The sequence below is a fragment of the Hyperolius riggenbachi genome, chromosome 2 (assembly GCF_040937935.1).
Source record: "Hyperolius riggenbachi isolate aHypRig1 chromosome 2, aHypRig1.pri, whole genome shotgun sequence".
Lineage (NCBI taxonomy): Eukaryota > Metazoa > Chordata > Amphibia > Anura > Hyperoliidae > Hyperolius > Hyperolius riggenbachi.
The window spans coordinates 14939478-14964175 of NC_090647.1; the positions used below are offsets into that span (position 1 = coordinate 14939478).

Genomic DNA, 24698 nt, shown 5'->3' on the forward strand with positions numbered 1-24698 from the left:
GCCCCGGAGACCTGAAGAGCCTAAGCAAGAGCCTGTATGCAGTGCAGCAGCCCAGAACAGAGGTGCCCGCCACAGCATCCACCACCAACCAGCACAAGCAACGACTGACCACCATGGTGTCTGACTATATGGGGTCATCCAGCGGGCTCAATGACACTGACAGCCCCATGGACCCCTTGGAGTACTGGGTCAAGAGACTGGACATCTGGAGCGAGCTTTCCCAGTACGCCCTGGAACTCCTATCCTGCCCTCCTTCCAGTGTCCTCTCAGAGAGATGCTTTAGTGCGGCCGGTGGCGTGGTCACAGAGAAGCGCTCTCGGCTCTCCCACGCCTCTGTGGACAAACTCACCTTCCTGAAAATCAACCAGGCTTGGGTGGAAGGTGAGTTCCTGGCCCCTATTGTCGGACACAGGGGGACATGAAGTGGCTGCTGCATGTGCTGTTGTTAACTATGCCTGCCTTTATAAAGACATTTACTACCTGCCTAGTGCCTACCTTGGTTAATTTTTTGGTGTTATGGTACTACTACCAGTAAGTTGCCATGGTCCTCCTTCTGAGCTGCTGAACTGACCGCCCGCTTTGTCCTCCTGACTCAGTCGCTACTACACTCTGCGTTCACACTGCCCGGGTCGCCGGGTGCATTTAATTTTTTGGCCAGCACTATGACGCTGTGCTACTACTACTGTGCTGCTGCTGCTGAACTGACCGCCCGCTTTGTCCTCCTGACTCAGTCGCTACTACACTCTGCGTTCACACTGCCCGGGTCGCCGGGTGCATTTAATTTTTTGGCCAGCACTATGACGCTGTGCTACTACTACTGTGCTGCTGCTGCTGAACTGACCGCCCGCTTTGTCCTCCTGACTCAGTCGCTACTACACTCTGCGTTCACACTGCCCGGGTCGCCGGGTGCATTTAATTTTTTGGCCAGCACTATGATGCTGTGCTGCTACTACTACTACCAGTATGTTGCCGTGGTCCTTCTGTGCTGCTGAACTGACCGCCCGCATAGACCTTCTCCTGACTCAGTCGCTACCACCACTGCACTCTGCGTTCACACTGCCCGTGTCCACTGACAACTCTGCTGCGATGTCATTGCTAATTGCTGCAAAAAAAACAAAAAAAAAATTACAAAAACCTCTCTGGAGCCTTTTTGCCATCAGCCACTCATCCTCCTCCAGCGGTACCTTCGCCGCCAAGTGCCATTGGAACTCGCCTTCACCTCTTTGACTGCTTAACGCGTATATCCCTTTTTAAAACCACTTATTACCAATTAATAGCCCCATTTAAAGTGTTGATTTCACTTTAAAATCCATTTTCTCTAGAAAAAAATTTTTTGGGGGAATTTTTTATGTTGAAGTTATGTTGCCCCTTATCACCTCGATAATCCATGCTATTTGGGGGACTGTAGCATGTATGGGGGCTTTGTTATTAACGTTAAAAGAAAATCCGCCTCCGGGCGTGAATCCGCACGTGATTACGCCATTCACGGGAAAAAATCCGCGTGGTTGCGTGGACGTGGACGAAAATCCGCATGCGGCGGGGCCGAATGCGGATTTTTTTTTGCAACCACGCGGATTTCCGAATTCGTGGATGAGGCACATCCGAGCATCCCTGCAGAGAACATATCATAGAACATTTAGTATAAATGTCTCTTATTTCAATGTATGTATGTATATTTAGATGTATATATTTTTGTTGTTGTTGTATTTTAAGGCGTTTTTAGAAGTTTTTCCATAATGTCTGGCCTAATTAATTTTGATATTGTGTAAAAAGAGACGTTTATACTAAATGTAAGATGTTCTCTGCGCATACTGTTTTGTGCCTCCCAGATGATCCACAAAATAGTCTGAGGAAGCTGGTACACCCTCAAAAAACGTGTTGCATGTGGTGTGGTTGTTGCTGTTTTTTAATAAAGGATTGCTTTTTGAAATTAACACTATCTGTGTTTGAATTTCTGGAGGTAAGTCGACCACTGCCTCATTTTTCTTTTTTTTTTCTTTTCTTTAATGTAGAATGGGGAATCTGCCCTGGGGGAGTTTTATTGCCCCCTTCTCCAGAGAAAGATAAATAAACAACCCTTTCCTGTAAAGAAGAGAGTGACTGTTTTTTGCAGGCGCTGCTCCCACTGTAGTTATTCCCGAGTGAACCCTTGGAAGGGGGGGGAGTGCGTACGTTAAAAAGGGGCGCTGGTAAAAAAGGGCGCCGGGTTTTAAACGATAAACATGGATAACGTTTAAAAATATAATCTACTATATTTCGTTTAAAAATAATGTTTTATAAAGTTATAAATCATTAAATAATGTGCATGAAATTGGCAATTGTGAAAACGTTAATCTTCCGTTTAAAAAGTGAAACGTATAATAACGTTTAAAAAAAAATAGTAAGTAACCCTCCCTGTACCTACCCCTAACCCCTAGACCCCCGTGTTGGTGCCTAAACCTAAGACCCCCCTGGTGGTGCCTAAACCTAAGACTCCCCTGATGGTGCCTAAACCTAAGACTCCCCTGGTGGTGCCTAAACCTAAGACTCCCCTGGTGGTGCCTAAACCTAAGACTCCCCTGGTGGTGCCTAAACCTAAGACCCCCCTGTTGATGCCTAAACCTAAGACCCCCCTGGTGGTGCCTAAACCTAAGACCCCCCTGTGATAAGCATTAATAACGTTATTTTTCTCCGGCGCCCTTTTTTCCTGTCGGGCGCCCATTAAACGATATTTATTATGGGAGTGAATGGCGGCGCCCGATTTGTCCACTTGCCTCAGGCGCCCGAATTTACTGTTCCCGGGGGGAGTATGTTTGGTAGGGCCATTTAGAGAATGATTCTGTACGGGAAAACAAGGACATACGACAAGTTTAATAATTCTAAATTATTTTACTCATTGTCCCTTTATTAGGTCATCACCACCAAACAACAGATAACCTGCACAATATTAAATACTTTCCAAAGAAAAAGTTTAATCCAACTACATCTCAACCAGAACAAGCATTATGTATGTGTGTAAACAGTCTATTGAGCTATGTCAAACGTGAGTAGTTTCCACCCACACTTTTTCCTCTTGATGGGAATTCCTGGTCTGGAGGCTTCACATCGTCTTCTCTCCATCTTCTTCTGCATCATGTATGTTTTGGGTCTGGCAGCGAACTCAATCTTAATATTTGTTATCTCAGCTAATGAAAGCCTCCACCAGCCCATGTACTTCTTCCTTGTGACCTTGGCTGCTGGAGATCTCATCTTAAGCTCCACCACTGTACCGAAGACTCTCAGTATATTTTGGTTCAATGCTCATCAAATCTCTTTCATCGGATGCATGATCCAGATATTCTTCATCCACTTTGTTTCCTTGACAGAATCAGGTCTTTTAATGGCCATGGCGTATGACCGTTACATTGCCATTTGCTACCATTTAGCCTACCATACGAAGCTTACTATGTCATATGTGAGGATGGCAATTGTGCTTTTAACAACCAGAAGCTTCATGGTTGTGTCGCCAATGTTTCTTCTTCTCTGGAGACTACCATACCAGCATAGCAACGTCATAGGACATACATACTGCGAACAGATGTCTATGGCACAGCTGGCTACGGCAAGCATATTGGTCAATATCATATATGGCATGGTGGTTCTTGTCTTCACAGCTGTAATAGATTTGGTCCTTATTGGGTGGTCCTATATTTCCATTATTAAGGCCATCATGAGACTCACGACTTTGGAGGCTCGATATAAATCTTCAAGCACCTTAATATCTCATGTCTGTGTGTTACTCTTGCTTTATGTCCCATCTTTTTTCTCTTTCATAGCCTACAGGGTCCCTCTCAACCACATCCCACCTCATGTCCATATCATAGTGGCCAATCTCTACGTCCTCATCCCTCCAATGCTGAACCCCATCATCTACGGCGTTAGGACAAAAGAGATCCAACAAAAAGTTGTCAAGATGTTTACCTGGAAACTCAACGATCCTCAAAGTGTTTTATTCAAGCAGAAAGTTTCTGTTCAAATATTTACTAATTGAAAAAGAAAAGAGATGAATCGAGTGACGGCATGATGCGGTGCTCATGAACAGCTTTAAGGGAGACCTGTAGTGAGAGGAATATGGAGGCTGCCATCTTCATGCTCTGATAAACCATGCCAGTTGCCTGGCTTCCGTGCTGATGCTCCACCTCTAATTGCCCATTCACACTAGAAGTGCTTTTCTGACCATTTTGCGATTAGCGTTTTTTAAAATTGCTCCCATTAACTTTCATTAAAATCGTGGTAAAAATCGCCGCGATTTTGCGATCGTTTACATGAAAATTGTGGCGATTTCTTCACGATTTTGACGGCGATTTTAATGAAAGTGAATGGGAGCGATTTTAAAAATCGCGAAACGCTCAGAAAAGCGCTTCTAGTGTGAATGGGCCCTAATACTATAAGTCACTGGTCTAGAATGAGCATGCAAACCAAATGCTGTGATTCTGGTCTGACTCCCCTTGCTGCATGCTTGTTACAGGGCTGTGATTCTACTGGCTGCATGCTTGTTACAGGGCTGTGATTCCACTGGCTGCTTGCCTGATACACTTGATACAGGGCTTTGTACCACTGGCTGCATGCTTGTTACAGGGCTGTGATTCTACTGGCTGCATGCTTGTTGCAGAGCTGTGATTCTACTGGCTGCATGCCTGATACACTTGATACAGAGCTGTGATTCTACTGGCTGCATGCTTGTTACAGGGCTGGGATTCTACTGGCTGCATGCCTGATACACTTGATACAGGGCTGTGATTCTACTGGCTGCATGCTTGTTACAGGGCTGGGATACCACTGGCTGCATGCTTGTTACAGGGCTGGGATTCCACTGGCTGCATGCTTGTTACAGGGCTGTGATTCCACTTGGCTGCTTGCCTGATACACTTGATACAGGGATTTGTACCACTGGCTGCATGCTTGTTACAGGGCTGTAATTCTACTGGCTGCATGCCTGATACACTTGATACAGAGCTGTGATTCTACTGGCTACATGCTTGTCGCAGAGCTGGGATTCCACTGGCTGCATGCTTGTTACAGGGCTGGGATTCTACTGGCTGCATGCTTGTTACAGGGCTGTGATTCCACTGGCTGCATGCTTGTTACAGGGCCGTTAGTCCATTGGCTGCATGCTTGTTACAGGTGTGTGACTCAAACAACAACTAAAGTCAGGCAACTGGCATTGCTTATTAGAGAATGAAGATGGCAACTCCCGTATTCCTCTCACTACAGGTCCCCTTTAAATGTGAGAAGAGTCTGTTGTGTGAATTGTTAGCAGGAAAGGATCACAGATGGGAGGTGTGGAGAATATCCCGGGTGTCTTCTGAAGAGACAACAACAAAACAACAACAAAAACAAAGTCCGTCCAGAGTCCTCCTAGATCTCTGCAGAGACACTGTCTGCCCTGAGGATTGTCTGAGCTGAATCTGGTATAAATGGAGTCATCCACACCCTGATTAGAGAACATTCAGGCTGGACGAGGACAGATGGGACCCCTAACAGACTCCATAGCCCTGGCATCACCGTGCCGACCGCCTCCGTCCATCCATCCAGGATCGTCCTGGTCCTCTGCATACAGCTGAGGTGAGACTCCTACCGGGATAGCAGAATAAACGTGTATCCGAGGGTCAGTCAGTCACGGAGGAGGATTGTCAGACTTCAGACCTGTCACATTATTATTATTTATTGTATTCATAAAGGGCCAACATACTACATAGCGTTGTACAATAAATAAGGTTACAGACAATGATAATAGGGGTGACAGACAACACAATACAGGTAATAAGCAATACGGTACACAATGCCAGATCATCCACTGGAGAAACAGTCCCAATAGTCCTAGATCGAGTTATTCTATGAGAAGGATGCACAATCAGGTATTATACACAAGTAGGGAGGGAGCTGACAAATGCCCAAAATCTATAGGGCGGGGGTGATGAGTGACACGATAGGAAGGGATACAGAGGAAGTTAACTCGGTGTGATGTAGAATCTTGGAGAATTTCTAGTGACTTTGGAGTTTGTTTGCTTGACCCTTAGGCCTCTTTTCCACGGACTGTTGAGCTGTGTGCTCAGCAAGCAGTTACCAGGCAGCAACAAGCAGTTACCAGGCAGCAACAAGCAGTTACCAGGCAGCAGTGAGCAGTTACCAGGCAGCAACAAGCAGTTACCAGGCAGCAACAAGCAGTTACCAGGCAGCAGTGAGCAGTTACCAGGCAGCAGTGAGCAGCTACCAGGCAGCAGTGAGCACTTGTGAGAGTTTGAGAGGCATTTCACTGCCTATCAACAGTCCATGGAAAAGAGGTCTTAAAGGGGCACTATGGCGAAAAATTGTAAAATTTAAAATATGTGCAAACATAGACAAATAAGAAGTACATTTCTTCCAGAGTAAAATGAGCCATAAATTACTTTTTCCTATGTTGCTGTCACTTAGAGTAGGTAGTAGAAGTGACAGGTTTTGGACTAGTCCATCTCTTCATAGGGGATTCTTAGCAAAGCTTTTATTCTTTCTAAAGATATGCCCTAAAAAGGATTTATACAATGATGCTAGCCAGCTTCCCTGCTTGCTACACAGTTTTTTGGAAGTTGGACAGAGCAACTGCCATTCACTAAGTGCTTTTGAAAACAAATACATTTGAGAATCCCCCATGAAGAGATGGACTAATCCCAAACCTCTCGCTTCTGTCACATTTCTACTACCTACTGTAAGTGACAGCAACATAGGAGAAAAGTAATTTATGGCTCATTTTACTCTGGAAGAAACGTACTTCTTATTTTTCTATGTTTGCACATATTTTACATTTTACAATTTTTCGCCATAGTGCCCCTTTAAAGGGAAGATCCGCACTGGAAATAAAAAAAAAACTGCACTTACCTGGGGTTTCCTCCAGCTCCTGGCAGTCGATCTGTGCCCTCGTAGCAGCTCCTCTCCCTCCCGGTTTCCAGCAGTGAAGAAGCCGACCTCGCCAGGTCGGCTTCCAGGTCGGCTTCTGTGCGCTCCACGGCGGGGGGGTCACGTGTTGTACGTGACATCATCGGGTCTCTACTGCACAGTCATAGTAGTTCTGCGCCTGCGCAGTAGAGACGCGAGGACGTCACGTACACCACGTGACCCAACCCCCCCCCCCGCCGTAGAGCGCACAGAAGTCGACCTGGAAGCCGACCTGGCGAGGTCGGCTTCTTCACCGCTGGACGCCTGGAGGGAGAGGAGCTGCTACGAGGGCACAGATCGACTGCCAGGAGCTGGAGGAAACCCCAGGTAAGTGGAGTTTTTTTTTTATTTCCAGCACGGATCTTCCCTTTAAAATCCTTTAAACGCAAACTGACATCAGCTGAGCTAACTACAGGCCTTCCTTATATGCACAGCCTGAACAAATGTCCAATCAGGATGGCCTAGTCAGTAAGGCCTCTTCTCCATGGACTGTTGATAGGCAGTGAAATGCCTCACAAACTCTCACAACTGCCTGTTGCTGCCTAGTAACTTCTCATTGTTGCCTGATAAGTGCTTGCTGAGCACACAGTTCACCTGTCTGTGAGAAATAAGAAGTTGGAGAGGCAATCTACAGGAGTGCATAGCTGTGCTCGACATTATACAGCTACCTGTGTGCCAGACATGTATTCACTGGGAACCTATTCCTAAACAACACTCTTTCCTAAAGTGGTCAGAAACTCTGACATAACGTTCAAGAAACATGTGTTTTCCTACTTTTTATTACCCATACAGAGTAGAGAAACCGAGAGCCCAATATAGTGTAGTATGTTAAGCATAAATGAAGTAAAGGTTATCGTGAGAAAATTATACTCACAAACATGGGTTACCACACAGGCAACCACTGTATAGGCAGGTGAGGAGATTAGACCTGTCCTCACTCAGGGATAAGAAGTCGCTCTCTGTAGATGCGAAAGGGGGTAGATCACCCCTCCACCAGGGGTGGACACGGTATAGCAGTAGGAGAACAGAGGCGCCAGCAGGATAAAAGTGGATAAAAACTTTAAAATTTGCTGGGAGGAAGTGGTGGACTTACCTCCATAAAGCAGACACGAAAGACTGTCTGAATAGTAGTCACATTTATTAATTAGTACCCCAAAACAGTGCAACGCGTTTCGCAGGCCCAGCCCGCTTCATCAGGCAATAAAAATGGGGACAAGACAGAATTTCAGCAATAGCAGGTGTAGCGCTGACTGAGGCGCTACACCTGCTATTGCTGAAATTCTGTCTTGTCCCCATGTCTGCTTTATGGAGGTAAGTCCACCACTTCCTCCCAGCAAATTTTAAAGTTTTTATCCACTTTTATCCTGCTGGCGCCTCTGTTCTCCTACTGCTTTATTACCCATACGGTTATTATATTTGCTTTTGTGCACAAGTAATATTGCCTGTTAGAGTTGGGCCGAACCTCCGATTTTAGGTTCGCGAACCCTGTTCGCGAACTTCCGCAAAAGGTTCGGTTCGCGAAAAAGTTCGCGAACCGCAATAGACTTCAATGGGGAGGCGAACTTTCAAAGTTTTAAAACATTCTATCAGCTGGAAAAATGATAGAAAACATGCTTTAAAAGCTCTAATACCTGGAGCCACACCTAATTGCGTGAAATACACATCACTGCTGGAGGACCCGCCCACCTGCAAGCAAGGTCCTTTATACCATTTGCCTACCTACACTAATTAGTTATGGGACAGCTGCTACACACTCTGCTAGGGAGATTTTATCCTCCCTCCTCCCGGAGGGAGGAGGGTCTCTTCTGCCAGGGAATTATACTATTTTAAAAACCAGTATACATCATACCATAGCTGGGAATACATACATGAGTATACATCATACCATAGCTGGGGATACATACATGAGTATACATCATACCATAGCTGGGGATACATACATGAGTATACATCATACCATAGCTGGGGATACATACATGAGTATACATCATACCATAGCTGGGAATCGAACCCAGATCTCACTGTGTGGTGGGCACGTCACCCTAAGCACTGTACCACTACAGAAGTAAGTGAAGCTTGCCTAAAATTTAACATTTATGCTCAATGCAATAGAACCATTAGGTTGCTTAAAGGAGAACTGTAGTGAGAGGTATATGGAGGCTGCCATATTGATTTCCTTTTAAGCTATACCAGTTGCCTGGCAGCCCTGCTGATCTATTTGGCTGCAGTAGTGTGAATCACACCAGAAACAAGCGTGCAACTAATCTTGTCAGATCTTACAAAAATGTCAAACACCAGATCATACCATAGCTGGGAATCGAACCCAGATCTCACTGTGTGGTGGGCACGTCACCCTAAGCACTGTACCACTACAGAAGTAAGTGAAGCTTGCCTAAAATTTAACATTTATGCTCAATGCAATAGAACCATTAGGTTGCTTAAAGGAGAACTGTAGTGAAAGGTATATGGAGGCTACCATATTGATTTCCTTTTAACCACTTGAGGACCCACCCTTTACCCCCCCTTAAGGACCAGCGCTGTCTTAGCTGATCTGTGCTGGGTGGGCTCTGCAGCCCCCAGCACAGATCAGCATGCAGGCAGAGCGACCAGATCGCCCCCCTTTTTTCCCCACTAGGGGGATGATGTGCTGGGGGGGTCTGATCGCTCCTGCCTGCCGGGTGTTGCGGGGGGGGGCACCTCAAAGCCCCCCTCCGCGGCGAAATCCTCCCCCTCCCTCTCCTACCTGGCCCCCCCTGGAGATCCGGGCTGCACAGGACGCTATCCGTCCTGTGCAGCCAGTGACAGGCTGTCTCCTGTCACATGGCGGCGATCCCCGGCCGCTGATTGGCCGGGGATCGCCGATCTGCCTTACGTCGCTGCTGGATTATTTCCGCTTGTGTTTACATTTTGCCTGCGAGCCGCCTTCGGCGGCCCGCAGGCTATTCACGGAGCCTCCCGCCGTGAATTGACAGGAAGCAGCCGCTCGCACGAGCGGCTGCTTCCTGATTAATCAGCCTGCAGCTGGCGACGCAATACTGCGTCGCTGGTCCTGCAGCTGCCACTTTGCCGACGCACGGTATAAGCGTGCGGTCGGCAAGTGGTTAAGCAATACCAGTTACCTGGCTATCCTGCAGATCCTCTGCCTCCAATACTTTTAGCCCTAGACCCTGAACAAGCATGCAGCAGATCTGGTGTTTGACATTTTTGTAAGATCTGACAAGATTAGCTGCATGCTTGTTTCTGGTGTGATTCACACTACAGTGGCTGGATAGTGTACTGGTTAAGGGCTCTACCTTTGACATGGGAGACCAGGGTTTGAATCCTGGCTAGGTCAAGTACCTATTCAGTAAGGAGTTCAAGGCAAGACTCCCTAACACTGCAGGGTGGCCTCTTGAGCGCGTCCCTGTGGCTGCAGCTCTTGAGCGCTTTGAGTCTGACAGGAGAAAAGCGCTATACAAATGTTTGGATTATTATTACTGCAGCCAAATAGATCAGCAGGGCTGCCAGGCAACTGGTATAGCTTAAAGGGAACCTTAACTGAGAGGGATATGGATGTTTCCTTTTAAATAATACCAGTTGCCTGGCAGTCCTGCTGAACTCTTTGGTCACAGCAGTGCCTGAATCACACACCTGAAACAAGTATGCAGCTAATCCAGTCTGACTTCAGTCAGAGCACCTGATCTGCATGCCTGTTGAGGGGCTGTGGCTAAAAGTATTAGAGACACAGGATCAGCAGGAGAGTCAGGCAACTGGTATTATTTTAAAAGGAAAAATCCATATCCTTCTCAGTTTAGGTTCCCTTTAAAAGGAAATCAATATGGCAGCCTCCATATACCTCTCACTACAGTTCTCCTTTAAGCAACCTAATGGTTCTATTGCATTGAGCATAAATGTTAAATTTTAGGCAAGCTTCACTTACTTCTGTAGTGGTACAGTGCTTAGGGTGACGTGCCCACCACACAGTGAGATCTGGGTTCGATTCCCAGCTATGGTATGATCTGGTGTTTGACATTTTTGTAAGATCTGACAAGATTAGCTGCATGCTTGTTTCTGGTGTGATTCACACTACTGCAGCCAAATAGATCAGCAGGGCTGCCAGGCAACTGGTATAGCTTAAAAGGAAATCAATATGGCAGCCTCCATATACCTCTCACTACAGTTCTCCTTTAAGCAACCTAATGGTTCTATTGCGTTGAGCATAAATGTTAAATTTTAGGCAAGCTTCACTTACTACTGTAGTGGTACAGTGCTTAGGGTGATGTGCCCACCACACAGTGAGATCTGGGTTCGATTCCTGGCTATGGTATGATGTATACTGGTTTTTAAAATAGTATAATTCCCTGGCAGAAGAGACCCTCCTCCCTCCGGTAGGAGGGAGGAGGAAGGAGGGAATAGATAGAAGGGCAGAAGGGTAGAAGGGAGGCCAATTAAAATCTCCCTAGCAGAGTGTGTAGCAGCTGTCCCATAACTAATTAGTGTAGGCAGACAACTGAGTCAAATGGTATAAAAGGACCTAGCTTGAAGGGAGGGAGGGTGGGTGGGGTCTTAAGCAGTGTGTTTCACAATAACATGTCTGCTGACAGTAAAATGGAGGCGAAAAATTTTGCTTTATGGGGCGAATCGAACTTCCGCAAAAGTTCGCCTGATGCAGGCGAACGCGAACCCCCAAAGTTCGCCTGGAACCGTTCGGCCCATCTCTATTGCCTGTCTACAAATTACAAGTTTCTAAAGTGTAGATTATCTTGCTCTGAAAGCTGCCATTGCATTTTATTCCAACTGCTTTCTATTATATATTAAAATCTTCTAGTGAGTTGTTCTGAAATGTGTGTATGCTTGAAGCACAGAGAGCTTCTCAGTTGTTTACACACAAATGTAACAACATTGGAATGTAAACAAATATGTTATCTCCAGTCAGGATGCGGATCTCAAGCTGAATAGCCTTTCTATGGTAGAACAAATTGCTGTGTTTACCTGTTTCAATGATGTTCTGCTACATTTTTTTTTCTGTGATAGAAGCTTTAAAGCTGTAAGGAATCCTTTAGAGCAAAGTAGAAATGTTGACTTTCAGACCGCTTTAATACCATAGCTCCCAACTGTCCCTCTTTGGGAGCCCTGTCCCTCTGTCCCTCTTTCCTCCTCATTTGTCCCTCTTTCAGGACTTTGTCCCTCTTTCTATGTAAATATAAAGTATGTATTTATTTACTGAAAAACATGTTTGATTGACTCTAAACTTAATTCCCATCCTTTGAATTGATATATTACAAATTTCCACATATTACAATGAAGGAAAATTAGCCAGAATAGAAAGCACCAGTGTGGTTTGAATTATAAAACAACATATTTTCTAATGGAATCTTGATGGTATGGTTGACTAGGGGTGTGATGGGGGCGTGATCAGGGGTGTGGCAAGGGTGTGGCTTAAGTGTCCCTCTTTCTCATCTCAAAAAGTTGGGAGGTATGTTAATATGCACTGGGAGAATAAAGAAAGGGGACGGGAAGATACCGGGAGCCCAATCTGGTGTATTATCTCACGTGCGATTTTGGTCAATGTAAAAAATGATCGTATATACTCACAAAGCCGGGTTACGCAAGGGGCAACCAATCTATGTCGCATGTGAGGAAGTACCGTCCCCACTCAGCCTTGTGATGTCGCTTTGGTGGTCGCTGCTCCTTTGGAAAAGATGCCACCTGCCAAGGTGGTATCCCCTGGTCCCAGGGGAAGATAACACAAAACGGGAGGATAGGAGGCGCCCTAGAGGGTACTCATGGAGTAGTTTGTAAACCAATCAGTAAATATAAAAAATATATATAAAATATATAAAAATATAAAAAATATAAAAAACTATAAACCAGTAGGTAAGTGATGGTCGCTGCCGGTGCATACTCCAGTGGTATAAATGATAGTTTAAACAAATTATTAATATGGAAATATGTAATGATCCTACCTTAATAAGTAGTCACTCCCAATAGGTAAGAAAAAATGCTTTAATAGGGCACTTTAAAATGACAACGCGTTTCGCGGTACAAACCGCTTCATCAGGTCGTATATCGTGCCTGAGTATATTGTTCCCTGGAGTTGGGCACCTGACTCCAGGGAACAATATACTCAGGCACGATATACGACCTGATAAAGCGGTCAAACCGGGTCCTTCGAGGGCTGAGATCCTCACACATTTTTAAAACAGCTCAAATGAATTGATGAGTCTGAATCAGGAAAGGCGTGGCCCATCAGGTAGAACACATTCCTCTCTTTCTCAGTCCATCCTAAACACTGGCATGGATCTGGCCCTCCAGGCCTGGGATTTGACACCTGTGCACTAAGGGCACTTTTGCCTTTTATTAAGCGCCAGTGATTTTCAAAATCGCCCTAAAAGCGCTTGTGCAATGATTCCCTACAAGAGTGTTCACATCTGAGCGGTTTGATTCTGATCCGCTCACCAAAGCACTGCTTGTACCATTTTTGAGGCGATTCCTGCCTCAATGGAAGGTATAGGGAAATCACAAAGTGCTTGAAAAGCGCTTTGTATAGAGATTTCCCCAGCACTTTCATGAATAAATACATTGTATTTATACATTTCCGGCTGAAAGAGTTCACTTCCTGATGTCAGAAACGGAATCGCTCTACAAAAGCACTTAGAAAAGCGATTTATAAAAAATTGCAGCGCGCAGGTAAGCGCCGGGAGTAGTGTTGGGCGAACAGTGTTCGCCACTGTTCGGGTTCTGCAGAACATCACCCTGTTCGGGTGATGTTTGGGTTCGGCCGAACACCTGATGGTGTTCGGCCAAACTGTTCGGCCATATGGCCGAACTAAGAGCGCATGGCCGAACGTTACCCGAACGTTCGGCTAGCGCTGTGATTGGCCGAACGGGTCACGTGTAGTGTTGGGCGAACATCTAGATGTTCGGGCCGAACATGGCCGAACTCCGAACATAATGGAAGTCAATGGGGACCCGAACTTTCGTGCTTTGTAAAGCCTCCTTACATGCTACATACCCCAAATTTACAGGGTATGTGCACCTTGGGAGTGGGTACAAGAGGAAAAAAAAACTTAGCAAAAAGAGCTTATAGTTTTTGAGAAAATCGATTTTAAAGTTTCAAAGGGAAAACTGTCTTTTAAATGCGGGAAATGTCTGTTTTCTTTGCACAGGTAACATGCATTTTGTCGGCATGCAGTCATAAATGTAATACATATAAGAGGTTCCAGGAAAAGGGACCGGTAACGCTAACCCAGCAGCAGCACACGTGATGGAACAAGAGGAGGGTGGCGCAGGAGGAGAAGGCCACGCTTTGAGACACAACAACCCAGGCCTTGCATGAGGACAAGAAGCGTGCGGATAGCAATTTGCATTTTGTCGCCATGCAGTCATAAATGTAATACAGATGAGAGGTTCAATAAACAGGGACCGGAAACGCTAACCCATCACAGATGTTCATTGTTCATGTTACTTGGTTGGGGTCCGGGAGTGTTGCGTAGTCGTTTCCAATCCAGGATTGATTCATTTTAATTTGAGTCAGACGGTCTGCATTTTCTGTGGAGAGGCGGATACGCCGCCGATCTGTGACGATGCCTCCGGCAGCACTGAAACAGCGTTCCGACATAACGCTGGCTGCCGGGCAAGCCAGCACCTCTATTGCGTACATTGCCAGTTTGTGCCAGGTGTCTAGCTTCGATACCCAATAGTTGAAGGGTGCAGATGGATTGTTCAACACAGCTACGCCATCTGACATGTAGTCCTTGACCATCTTCTCCAGGCGATCGGTGTTGGAGGTGGATCTGCACGCTTGCTGTTCTGTGTGCTGCTGCATGGGTGTCAGAAAATTTTCCCACTCCAAGGACACTGCCGATACCATTCCCTTTTGGGCACTAGCTGCGGCTTGTGTTGTTTGCTGCCCTCCTGGTCGTCCTGGGTTTGCGGAAGTCAGTCTGTCGGCGTACAACTGGCTAGAGGAGGGGGAGGATGTCAATCTCCTCTCTAAAGTCTCCACAAGGGCCTGCTGGTATTCTTCCATTTTGACCTGTCTGGCTCTTTCTTCAAGCAGTTTTGGAACATTGTGTTTGTACCGTGGATCCAGAAGGGTATAAACCCAGTAATTGGTGTTGTCCAGAATGCGCACAATGCGTGGGTCTTGTTCAATGCAGTCCTAGGCCGAAGAGGTCATAGCCTAGGGTCACAAAACCTGTTTATTGGGCAATTTCAATGGTGGCGAGTCTGACGTACATAAATCGCAGCAATGGCCGTTAGCAACGTCTGAATCTCACGAAATGTCTCATGCAGGTAGAAGACATATTGTTAGACTTGGGCTCCAAAGATGGGTTCCCTACATCTCTGCAAACCAGAGTTACAGGGCTCCAAATTTGGTAAAATCCCCCATAGGCTTTTATTGGGCCTCCTATTTACAGTTCCAAAATCTCACATCTTTTCAAAGGGCAATTACTCAGCAGTGGCAAATTTTCTAGCATTGTAGGGACCCTTAGGGGGAACATGACTGGTGAGTTTCGGGCCCCTAGGCCGAAGAGGTCATAGCCTAGGGTCACAAAAACCTGTTTATTGGGGCTATTTCAATGGTAGCGATGGTGACGTACATAAATCGCAGCAATGGCCGTTAGCAAAGTCTGAATCTCACGAAATGTCTCATGCAGGTAGAAGACATATTGTTAGACTTGGATTCCAAAGATGGAGTCCCTACATCTCTGCAAACCAGAGTTACAGGGGTCCAAAATTGGTAAAATCCCCCATAGGATTTCATTGGCTCCCTATTTCACTTTCCAAAATCTCACATCTTTTCAAAGGGCAATGGCTCAGCAGTACCAAATTTTCTAGCATTGTAGGGACCCTTAGGGGGAACATGACTGGTGAGTTTCGGGCCCCTAGGCCGAAGAGGTCATAGCCTAGGGTCACAAAAACCTGTTTATTGGGGCTATTTCAATGGTAGTGATGGTGACGTACATAAATCGCAGCAATGGCCGTTAGCAAAGTCTGAATCTCACGAAATGTCTCATGCAGGTAGAAGACATATTCCTATGTATGGAGTAGCACTCTCTGGTAAACCATCCAGTAAGGAATGGTAGGTGTGCTGGAGAAAGATCCCGGACACCACAGGACCCAATAGTATCCAATCGTAATAATCCGCACCACCTTCAAGTATGTATCTTCATTTATTGGTAGAAAAAGACAAACAAATTAAAAAGAACTGCATGGCAAGACAGTCCGCTGTTTCGGGCTACCTGCCCATCTTCAAGTTGCCCAGTTCTGATTAAAACACATATCAAAAGCACACATATATACAAGTATCATCCAATCACAGAAGGTATACAAATTAGAGGACCTGATGGGGAACTGATCATTTACATATTCCGGCCACACCTACAAGGCCACACAATAAGCTGATTGGCTGGAAAAGAATTTCAAATTCCCAGCACTAAAAACACAATATTGATCATTATTAACATGCCCCATCGATATATGAATATAAGCATATATAAGCATATATGAGCACGAGCGGGTGTCAAAAATTAAGAGTAAATACTCACATGGGGAAAAAAACCTATAAATAAACCCCCACTGATAAGGATTGATAGGAAAGGTCTGCCGTCCAATAGAAATAACAAGGAGCGTGTACTACACACTATATATGGAAAGAATGCCAATCTCTTAGCATGCCGCCGGAAAGAACGCCATAAAACGCCAAGAGAACGCCTAAAAACTTCCGTATAAAACGGAATCACGTAAATAGGAGGAATTCCGTAACCAGGAGGAATTCCGTAACAAAAAGGCGGAATTCCGTAACAAAAAGGAGGAATTCCGTAATAAGGAGGAATTTCATACCAGCTTGGCGAAATTACGTAACAAGGCGGAATCACCTTACCCCGCAGACCCTGTACTCCATATAAGGCGGAACACCGCTCCGTACAGCAAGGCGTCACGGAAACCAGACGCCCCAGGTATACAGGATCCGTCGACCATTTAAAAAACCAAGTGGTCAGACTACCGATCACTAGGGTCCAAAAAGAGGGGGAACATATCAACCAGATAAGGCATGATGGACTACAAAATTGCCTCAAAAGCAACCAATTATATAAAATTGTATATGTACATTTTCCTGCAAAAACTACTGGAGGCAGACTCATTTCCTCTACATAATAAAGAAAAAATTATAATGGAAAAATTACTCACCCGCTCGTGCTTGTAATCAACACAATTATATCCTACCTTCCCTATGGAAAAAACATATAAACATACCATAAATAGAAGTTACATAAATAGATACAAAGGCAATATATATACATCAATGAGCAATTAAATCTCAGCCATGGCCGTTAGCAACGTCTGAATCTCACGAAATGTCTCATGCAGGTAGAAGATATATTGTTAGACTTGGATTCCAAAGATGGGGTCCCTACATCTCTGCAAACCAGAGTTACAGGGGTCCAAAATTGGTAAAATCCCCCATAGGCTTTAATTGGGCCTCCTATTTACCGTTCCAAAATCTCACACCATTTCAAAGGGCAATGGCTCAGCAGTGGCAAAACTCACCAGTCATGATCCCCCTAAGGGTCCCTACAATGCTAGAAAATTTGGTACTGCTGAGCCATTGCCCTTTGAAAAGATGTGAGATTTTGAAAAGTGAAATAGGGAGCCAATGAAATCCTATGGGGGATTTTACCAATTTTGGACCCCTGTAACTCTGGTTTGCAGAGATGTAGGGACCCCATCTTTGGAATCCAAGTCTAACAATATGTCTTCTACCTGCATGAGACATTTCGTGAGATTCAGACTTTGCTAACGGCCATTGCTGCGATTTATGTACGTCACCATCGCTACCATTGAAATAGCCCCAATAAACAGGTTTTTGTGACCCTAGGCTATGACCTCTTCGGCCTAGGGGCCCGAAACTCACCAGTCATGTTCCCCCTAAGGGTCCCTACAATGCTAGAAAATTTGCCACTGCTAAGTAATTGCCCTTTGAAAAGATGTGAGATTTTGGAACTGTAAATAGGAGGCCCAATGAAAGCCTATGGGGGATTTTACCAAATTTGGAGCCCTGTAACTCTGGTTTGCAGAGATGTAGGGAACCCATCTTTGGAGCCCAAGTCTAACAATATGTCTTCTACCTGCATGAGACATTTCGTGAGATTCAGACGTTGCTAACGGCCATTGCTGCGATTTATGTACGTCAGACTCGCCACCATTGAAATTGCCCAATAAACAGGTTTTGTGACCCTAGGCTATGACCTCTTCGGCCTAGGACTGCATTGAACAAGACCCACGCATTGTGCGCATTCTGGACAACACCAATTACTGGGTTTATACCCTTCTGGATCCACGGTACAAACACAATGTTCCAAAACTGCTTGAAGAAAGAGCCAGACAGGTCAAAATGGAAGAATACCAGCAGGCCCTTGTGGAGACTTTAGAGAGGAGATTGACATCCTCCCCCTCCTCTAGCCAGTTGTACGCCGACAGACTGACTTCCGCAAACCCAGGACGACCAGGAGGGAAGCAAACAACACAAGCTGCAGCTAGTGCCCAAAAGGGAATGGTATCGGCAGTGTCCTTGGAGTGGGAAAATTTTCTGACACCCATGCAGCAGCACACAGAACAGCAAGCGTGCAGATCCACCTCCAACACCGATCGCCTGGAGAAGATGGTCAAGGACTACATGTCAGATGGCGTAGCTGTGTTGAACAATCCATCTGCACCCTTCAACTATTGGGTATCGAAGCTAGACACCTGGCACAAACTGGCAATGTACGCAATAGAGGTGCTGGCTTGCCCGGCAGCCAGCGTTATGTCGGAACGCTGTTTCAGTGCTGCCGGAGGCATCGTCACAGATCGGCGGCGTATCCGCCTCTCCACAGAAAATGCAGACCGTCTGACTCAAATTAAAATGAATCAATCCTGGATTGGAAACGACTACGCAACACTCCCGGACCCCAACCAAGTAACATGAACAATGAACATCTGTGATGGGTTAGCGTTTCCGGTCCCTGTTTATTGAACCTCTCATCTGTATTACATTTATGACTGCATGGCGACAAAATGCAAATTGCTATCCGCACGCTTCTTGTCCTCATGCAAGGCCTGGGTTGTTGTGTCTCAAAGCGTGGCCTTCTCCTCCTGCGCCACCCTCCTCTTGTTCCATCACGTGTGCTGCTGCTGGGTTAACGTTACCGGTCCCTTTTCCTGGAACCTCTTATATGTATTACATTTATGACTGCATGCCGACAAAAAGCATGTTACCTGTGCAAAGAAAACAGACATTTCCCACATTTAAAAGACAGTTTTCCCTTTGAAACTTTAAAATCGATTTTCTCAAAAACTATAAGCTCTTTTTGCTAAGTTTTTTTTTCCTCTTGTACCCACTCCCAAGGTGCACATACCCTGTAAATTTGGGGTATGTAGCATGTAAGGAGGCTTTACAAAGCACAAAAGTTCGGGTCCCCATTGACTTCCATTATGTTCGGAGTTCGGGTCGAACACCCGAACATCGCGGCCCGAACCCGAACATCTAGATGTTCGCCCAACACTAGCCGGGAGGTGCTAAAAAATATTTTGCAAAACAATTGCAAAACCTGGCATCAGCGATTTCGATTTTAGATGTGACAGAGGCCTTAGCTGGCTTGGTGAAGTCGGAGGGAGATGGCTGCACTCAGGGGCATAGCAATAGGGGGTGCAGAGGTAGCGACCGCATCGGGGCCCTTGGGCCAGAGGGGCCCCGAAGGGTCCACCCTCTATCACAGTATTAGCTCTCTATTGGTCCTGTGCTGGTAATAATCACTTCTATAGATGCTTTGAATAGTAGTAATCCTTAACACACTGTTCCCCAACCCCTTCTTGCACCTCTGACACTGGGGTTGTCCTTGGCAGGGTTTGGTGCGCCGTATCAATTGTTATGTATAGAGTGCTTGTGGGGGCCCCATGTAAAACTTGCACCGGGGCCCACAGCTCTTTAGCTACGCCACTGGCTGCACTTAGAGGTTCCTTTCCATTGAGAAGGATCCATACATCAGCTTATGCTCATTTAGGGAGACAATTATTTTACAAACACATTGGTTTAACTGCTGGATTGTGGCAAGTCACGGAACGTCTCATGTGAAGAGAGTTCTTATTATTTCTTGGAGGAAGCGCATCAATAAGGGTGATAAGTGTGTCACATAGGAAGACGCAGCAAGTCATTTACTCAAAGAGTTACACTTGCTGCCAAATTTAGTGTTTTGTTACTTAGGAATGCACCTTTACCGCATTGTATTCTAGTTTCTAGGTTTCCATAAACCTCCTTCCCCGTAAAGTGAACCTTAAAGCGGACCCAAACCAAAGAAATTTTTAATTAAAAATATTTAGTTGCAGCACTCCGACACATACAAAGATAAATAAACACTCCTTCAGGCCTATGAGCATTTCAGTGCATGCTTTTCACCCTTCTCTTTTCATAACTAGGATTATACTGGGGGCAGCCATTAGCAATTCCTCCATTGCCGGACACCTCCTACTCCACCAGTTTGCCGGAAAAATCCCGGCAATTTGAAAAGAAGGGAGGGGTTCCTCCAATAAATGTAAAATATTTTATATTTGTCATCATGCAGCTGAAAAAAGGCTGCTATTTATTATTATAATTTAGAAAATAGATTTTATTTCTGAAATCTTGTATTCTTAGTTTGGGTCCACTTTAACTGTAGTAAAAGAAACGGGTTTAACTTACCTGGGGCTTCTTCCAGCCCCTTGTTTTGCCCCAAAACATAGGGTTTTTAAACCCTGCTACGAAGCGCATACTACTTATAGTAGATTAAAAAGAAGTATAGGCAAAACTGAATAATTCAAACTATAATAGTATTTATTGTTCTATAATCCTACTAATATAATAAATGGGAAAGTTCGGATGTTTGGATGTTTGTTACTCGATCACGCAAAAACGGCTCAACGGATTTGAATGCAATTTGGCACACACATAGTACATTACCTGGAATAACATATAGGATACTTTTTATTCCCATAACCAAAAAGTGGGCGGAGATAAATACAAATTTCACTGGAAAATGTAAACTGCAGCCGTTCTTACACTGTTAATGGCAGGGATCTCACACTTTGCACAGTTGGTCACTGGGATTAATATTCAGGGAAGTGGGTGGAGCCTACAGCAGCCAATCAAAATTCACCTATTGATTTTCAAGGGGAATATTTACATTGCCGCTATTCTTGCACTGCTAGTAGCACAAGCCTCAAACCTGGTACAGTTAGTTATTGGGTGACTGGGATTCAATTTGAGAAACGGGGGGTGGAGCCACAAACAGCCAATCAGATTTGTTTCATTCCAATGCAACTTATTGATGCCAAACACCGCAAAGCTCACAAACTTGGTAATTGAGCAATTGTGTGTTAGGGTTAGGAAAGTGGGCAGAGCCAACACCAGTCAAATACATACTCGGGCAACGCGGGGTAATCAGTGGGCGGAGACAAATACAAATTTCACTGGGAAAATGTAAACTGCAGCAATTCTTACACTGTTAATGGTGGGGATCTCACACTGCACAGTTGGTCACTGGGTGACTGGGATTAATATTCAGAAAAGTGGGTGGAGCCTACAAAAGCCAATCAAAAATGGCCTATTGATTTTTCAGGGGAATATTTCATTGCTGCCATTCTTGCACTGTTAATGGCACAAGCCTCAAACCTGGTACAGTTGGTCATTGGGTGACTGGGGTTTAACTTGATAAAAGGGGTGGAGCCACAAACAGCCAATCTGATTTGTTTCATTTTAATGCAAGTTATTGATGCCAAATACCGCAAAGCTCACAAACTTGGTCATTGAGTAATTGAGTAATTGTGTGTTAGGGTTAGGAAGAGTGGGCGCAGCCAGCACCAGCCAAATACATAATCGGGCAATGCTGGGTCATCAGTAGGCGGAGACAAATACAAATTTCACTGGGAAAATGTAAACTGCAGCCATTCTTACACTGTTCTCTATATTGATAGATAGCAATCCTTCATGTAAAGTACAGACAACTGTTGATTCTGTGTAATATTGCACTCACTCAGTCCGTGTGACCACTGTAAGCTTGGTCAGAAATCGCTCATGTGTAGTCCTGCACAGTCAGTGCTCGCTCATCCTCCTAGATCCTTCACTTCTGTTCATCTGCTTAGCAGTCTCCTACAACGTGTGCCTCATAGGATGAAAAATCGCATATAGTACAGCTCCATTCATAAACAGTAACTTTTATTAAAATATTGCACTTACAATCTTGTTGGTAATACAGCTTTTAGAGTGTGGTAACGGGCTCTCCCCCGGGCCTCCCGGTCAGGCCATAGGTGAACCACGTTTCTGCCGCTTGTATGTTCCACCTCCGCACACGGACAGTCAGGAGAGACACTGTGTGCACATTGCGGAGGTGGAACGTACAAGCGGCAGAAACGTGGTTCACCTACGGCCTGACCGGGAGGCCCGGTGGAGAGCCCGTTACCACACTCTAAAAGCTGTATTACCAACAAGATTGTAAGTGCAATATTTTAATAAAGGTTACTGTTTATGAATGGAGCTGTACTATATGCGATTTTTCATCCTATGAGGCACACGCTGTAGGAGACTGCTAAGCAGATGAACAGAAGTGAAGGATCTAGGAGGAGGAGCGAGCACTGACTGTGCAGGACTACACATGAGCGATTTCTGACCAAGCTTACAGTGGTCACACGGACTGAGTGAGTGCAATATTACACAGAACGTGAACAGTTGTCTGTACTTTACATGAAGGAGCGCTATCTATCAATATAGAGAATCTGATCCAGGTGAAGCTGTCACCTTTATAGAGCGCATACTATTGGAGTGACTTTTCTCTTATGCTACAAACACCGGATGTCTGACAAAGAGTAAAGGACTGATTTGTTTTTTACAAAAGACTTATCACAGCAGGAGCTTCTTTCACGCTTAATCTATCTATCTGTAGCGCTTACTATAAAAACTTGATTCTTACACTGTCAATGGTAGGGTTCTCAAACTTTGCACAGTTGGTCACTGGGTGACTGGGGTTAATATTCAGAAAAGTGGGTGGAGCCTACAACAGCCAATCAAAATCCACCTATTGATTTTTAAGGGGAATATTTAATTGCTGCCATTCTTGCACTGTTAATGCACAAGCCTCTTGCACTGTTAATCACCTGTACCTGGTACAGTTGGCCATTGGGTGATTGGGGTTCAAATTCAGAAAAGGGGTGGAGCCACAGCCAATCAGATTTATTTTATTTCAATGCAAATTATTGATGCCAAAGACCGCAAAGCTAGCAAACTTGGTCATTAAGTAATTGAGTGATTGTGTGTTAGGGTTAGGAAAAGTGGGTGGAGCCAACACTGGCCAAATACATACCCAGGCAAAGCCAGGCCACCAGCTAGTTCTGTTATAAATGTAAAAGTATCTTTAAGAAGGTACTTACAGAATCATACTTTAAGAATTAGTAATTATGAGTAAGCATTGATATACATTACCAGATATTGTAGCTATAAAAGGAGGATAACATCCGCAGCACTTAGCAATATAATTAATCGAGCGTGCAAGGGCCCAAACAATAGAATATACAGTGGTGTGAAAAACTATGTGCCCCCTTCCTGATTTCTTATTCTTTTGCATGTTTGTCACACTTAAATGTTTCTGCTCATCAAAAAACGTTAAATATTAGTCAAAGATAACATAATTGAACACAAAATGCAGTTTTAAATGATGGTTTTTATTATTTAGTGAGAGAAAAACCTTAAAACCTACATGGCCCTGTGTGAAAAAGAAATTGCCCCCTGAACCTAATAACTGGCTGGGCCACCCTTAGCAGCAATAACTGCAATCAAGCGTTTGCGATAACTTGCAACGAGTCTTTTACAGCGCTCTGGAGGAATGTTGGCCCACTCATCTTTGCAGAATTGTTGTAATTCAGCTTTATTTGAGGGTTTTCTAGCATGAACCACCTTTTTAAGGTCATGCCACAACATCTCAATAGGATTCAGGTCAGGACTTTGACTAGGCCACTCCAAAGTCTTCATTTTGTTTTTCTTCAGCCATTCAGAGGTGGATTTGCTGGTGTGTTTTGGGTCATTGTTCTGCTGCAGCACCCAAGATCGCTTCAGCTTGAGTTGACGAACAGATGGCTGGACATTCTCCTCCAGGATTTTTTGGTAGACAGTAGAATTCATGGTTCCATCTATCACAGCAAGCCTTCCAGGTCCTGAAGCAGCAAAACAACCCCAGAACATCACACTACCACCACCATATTTTACTGTTGGTATGATGTTCTTTTGCTGAAATGCTGTGTTACTTCTACGCCAGATGTAACGGGACATGCACCTGCCAAAAAGTTCAACTTTTGTCTTGTCGGTCCACAAGGTATTTTCCCAAAAGTCTTGGCAATCATCGAGATGTTTTTTTTAGCAAAATTGAGACGAGCCTTAATGTTCTTTTTGCTTAAAAGTGGTTTGCGCCTTGGATATCTGCCATGCAGGCCGTTTTTGCCCAGTCTCTTTCTTATGGTGGAGTCGTGAACACTGACCTTAATTGAGGCAAGTGAGGCCTGAAGTTCTTTAGATGTTGTCCTGGGGTCTTTTGTGGCCTCTCGGATGAGTTTTCTCTGCGCTCTTGGGGTAATTTTGGTCGGCCGGCCACTCCTGGGAAGGTTCATCACTGTTCCATGTTTTTGCCATTTGTGGATAATGGCTCTCACTGTGGTTCACTGGAGTCCCAAAGCTTTAGAAATGGCTTTATAACCTTTACCAGACTGATAGATCTCAATTACAG

The 24698-nt window shown here is 45.0% G+C and overlaps 1 protein-coding gene across 1 annotated transcript; it reads left to right on the plus strand.

Moving 5' to 3' along the window:
- The first annotated feature begins 3013 nt into the window (after positions 1-3013).
- On the plus strand, positions 3014-4009 carry LOC137544618 (olfactory receptor 52Z1P-like). Its single transcript, XM_068265712.1, has one exon. The coding sequence runs from the start codon at positions 3014-3016 to the stop codon at positions 4007-4009; it is 996 nt and encodes a 331-aa protein (XP_068121813.1).
- The last annotated feature ends 20689 nt before the right edge of the window (positions 4010-24698 follow it).

Coding starts and splice junctions, on each gene's coding strand:
- LOC137544618 (XM_068265712.1), top strand. CDS start 3,014: ATGTCAAACGTGAGTAGTTTCCACCCACACTTTTTCCTCTTGATGGGA.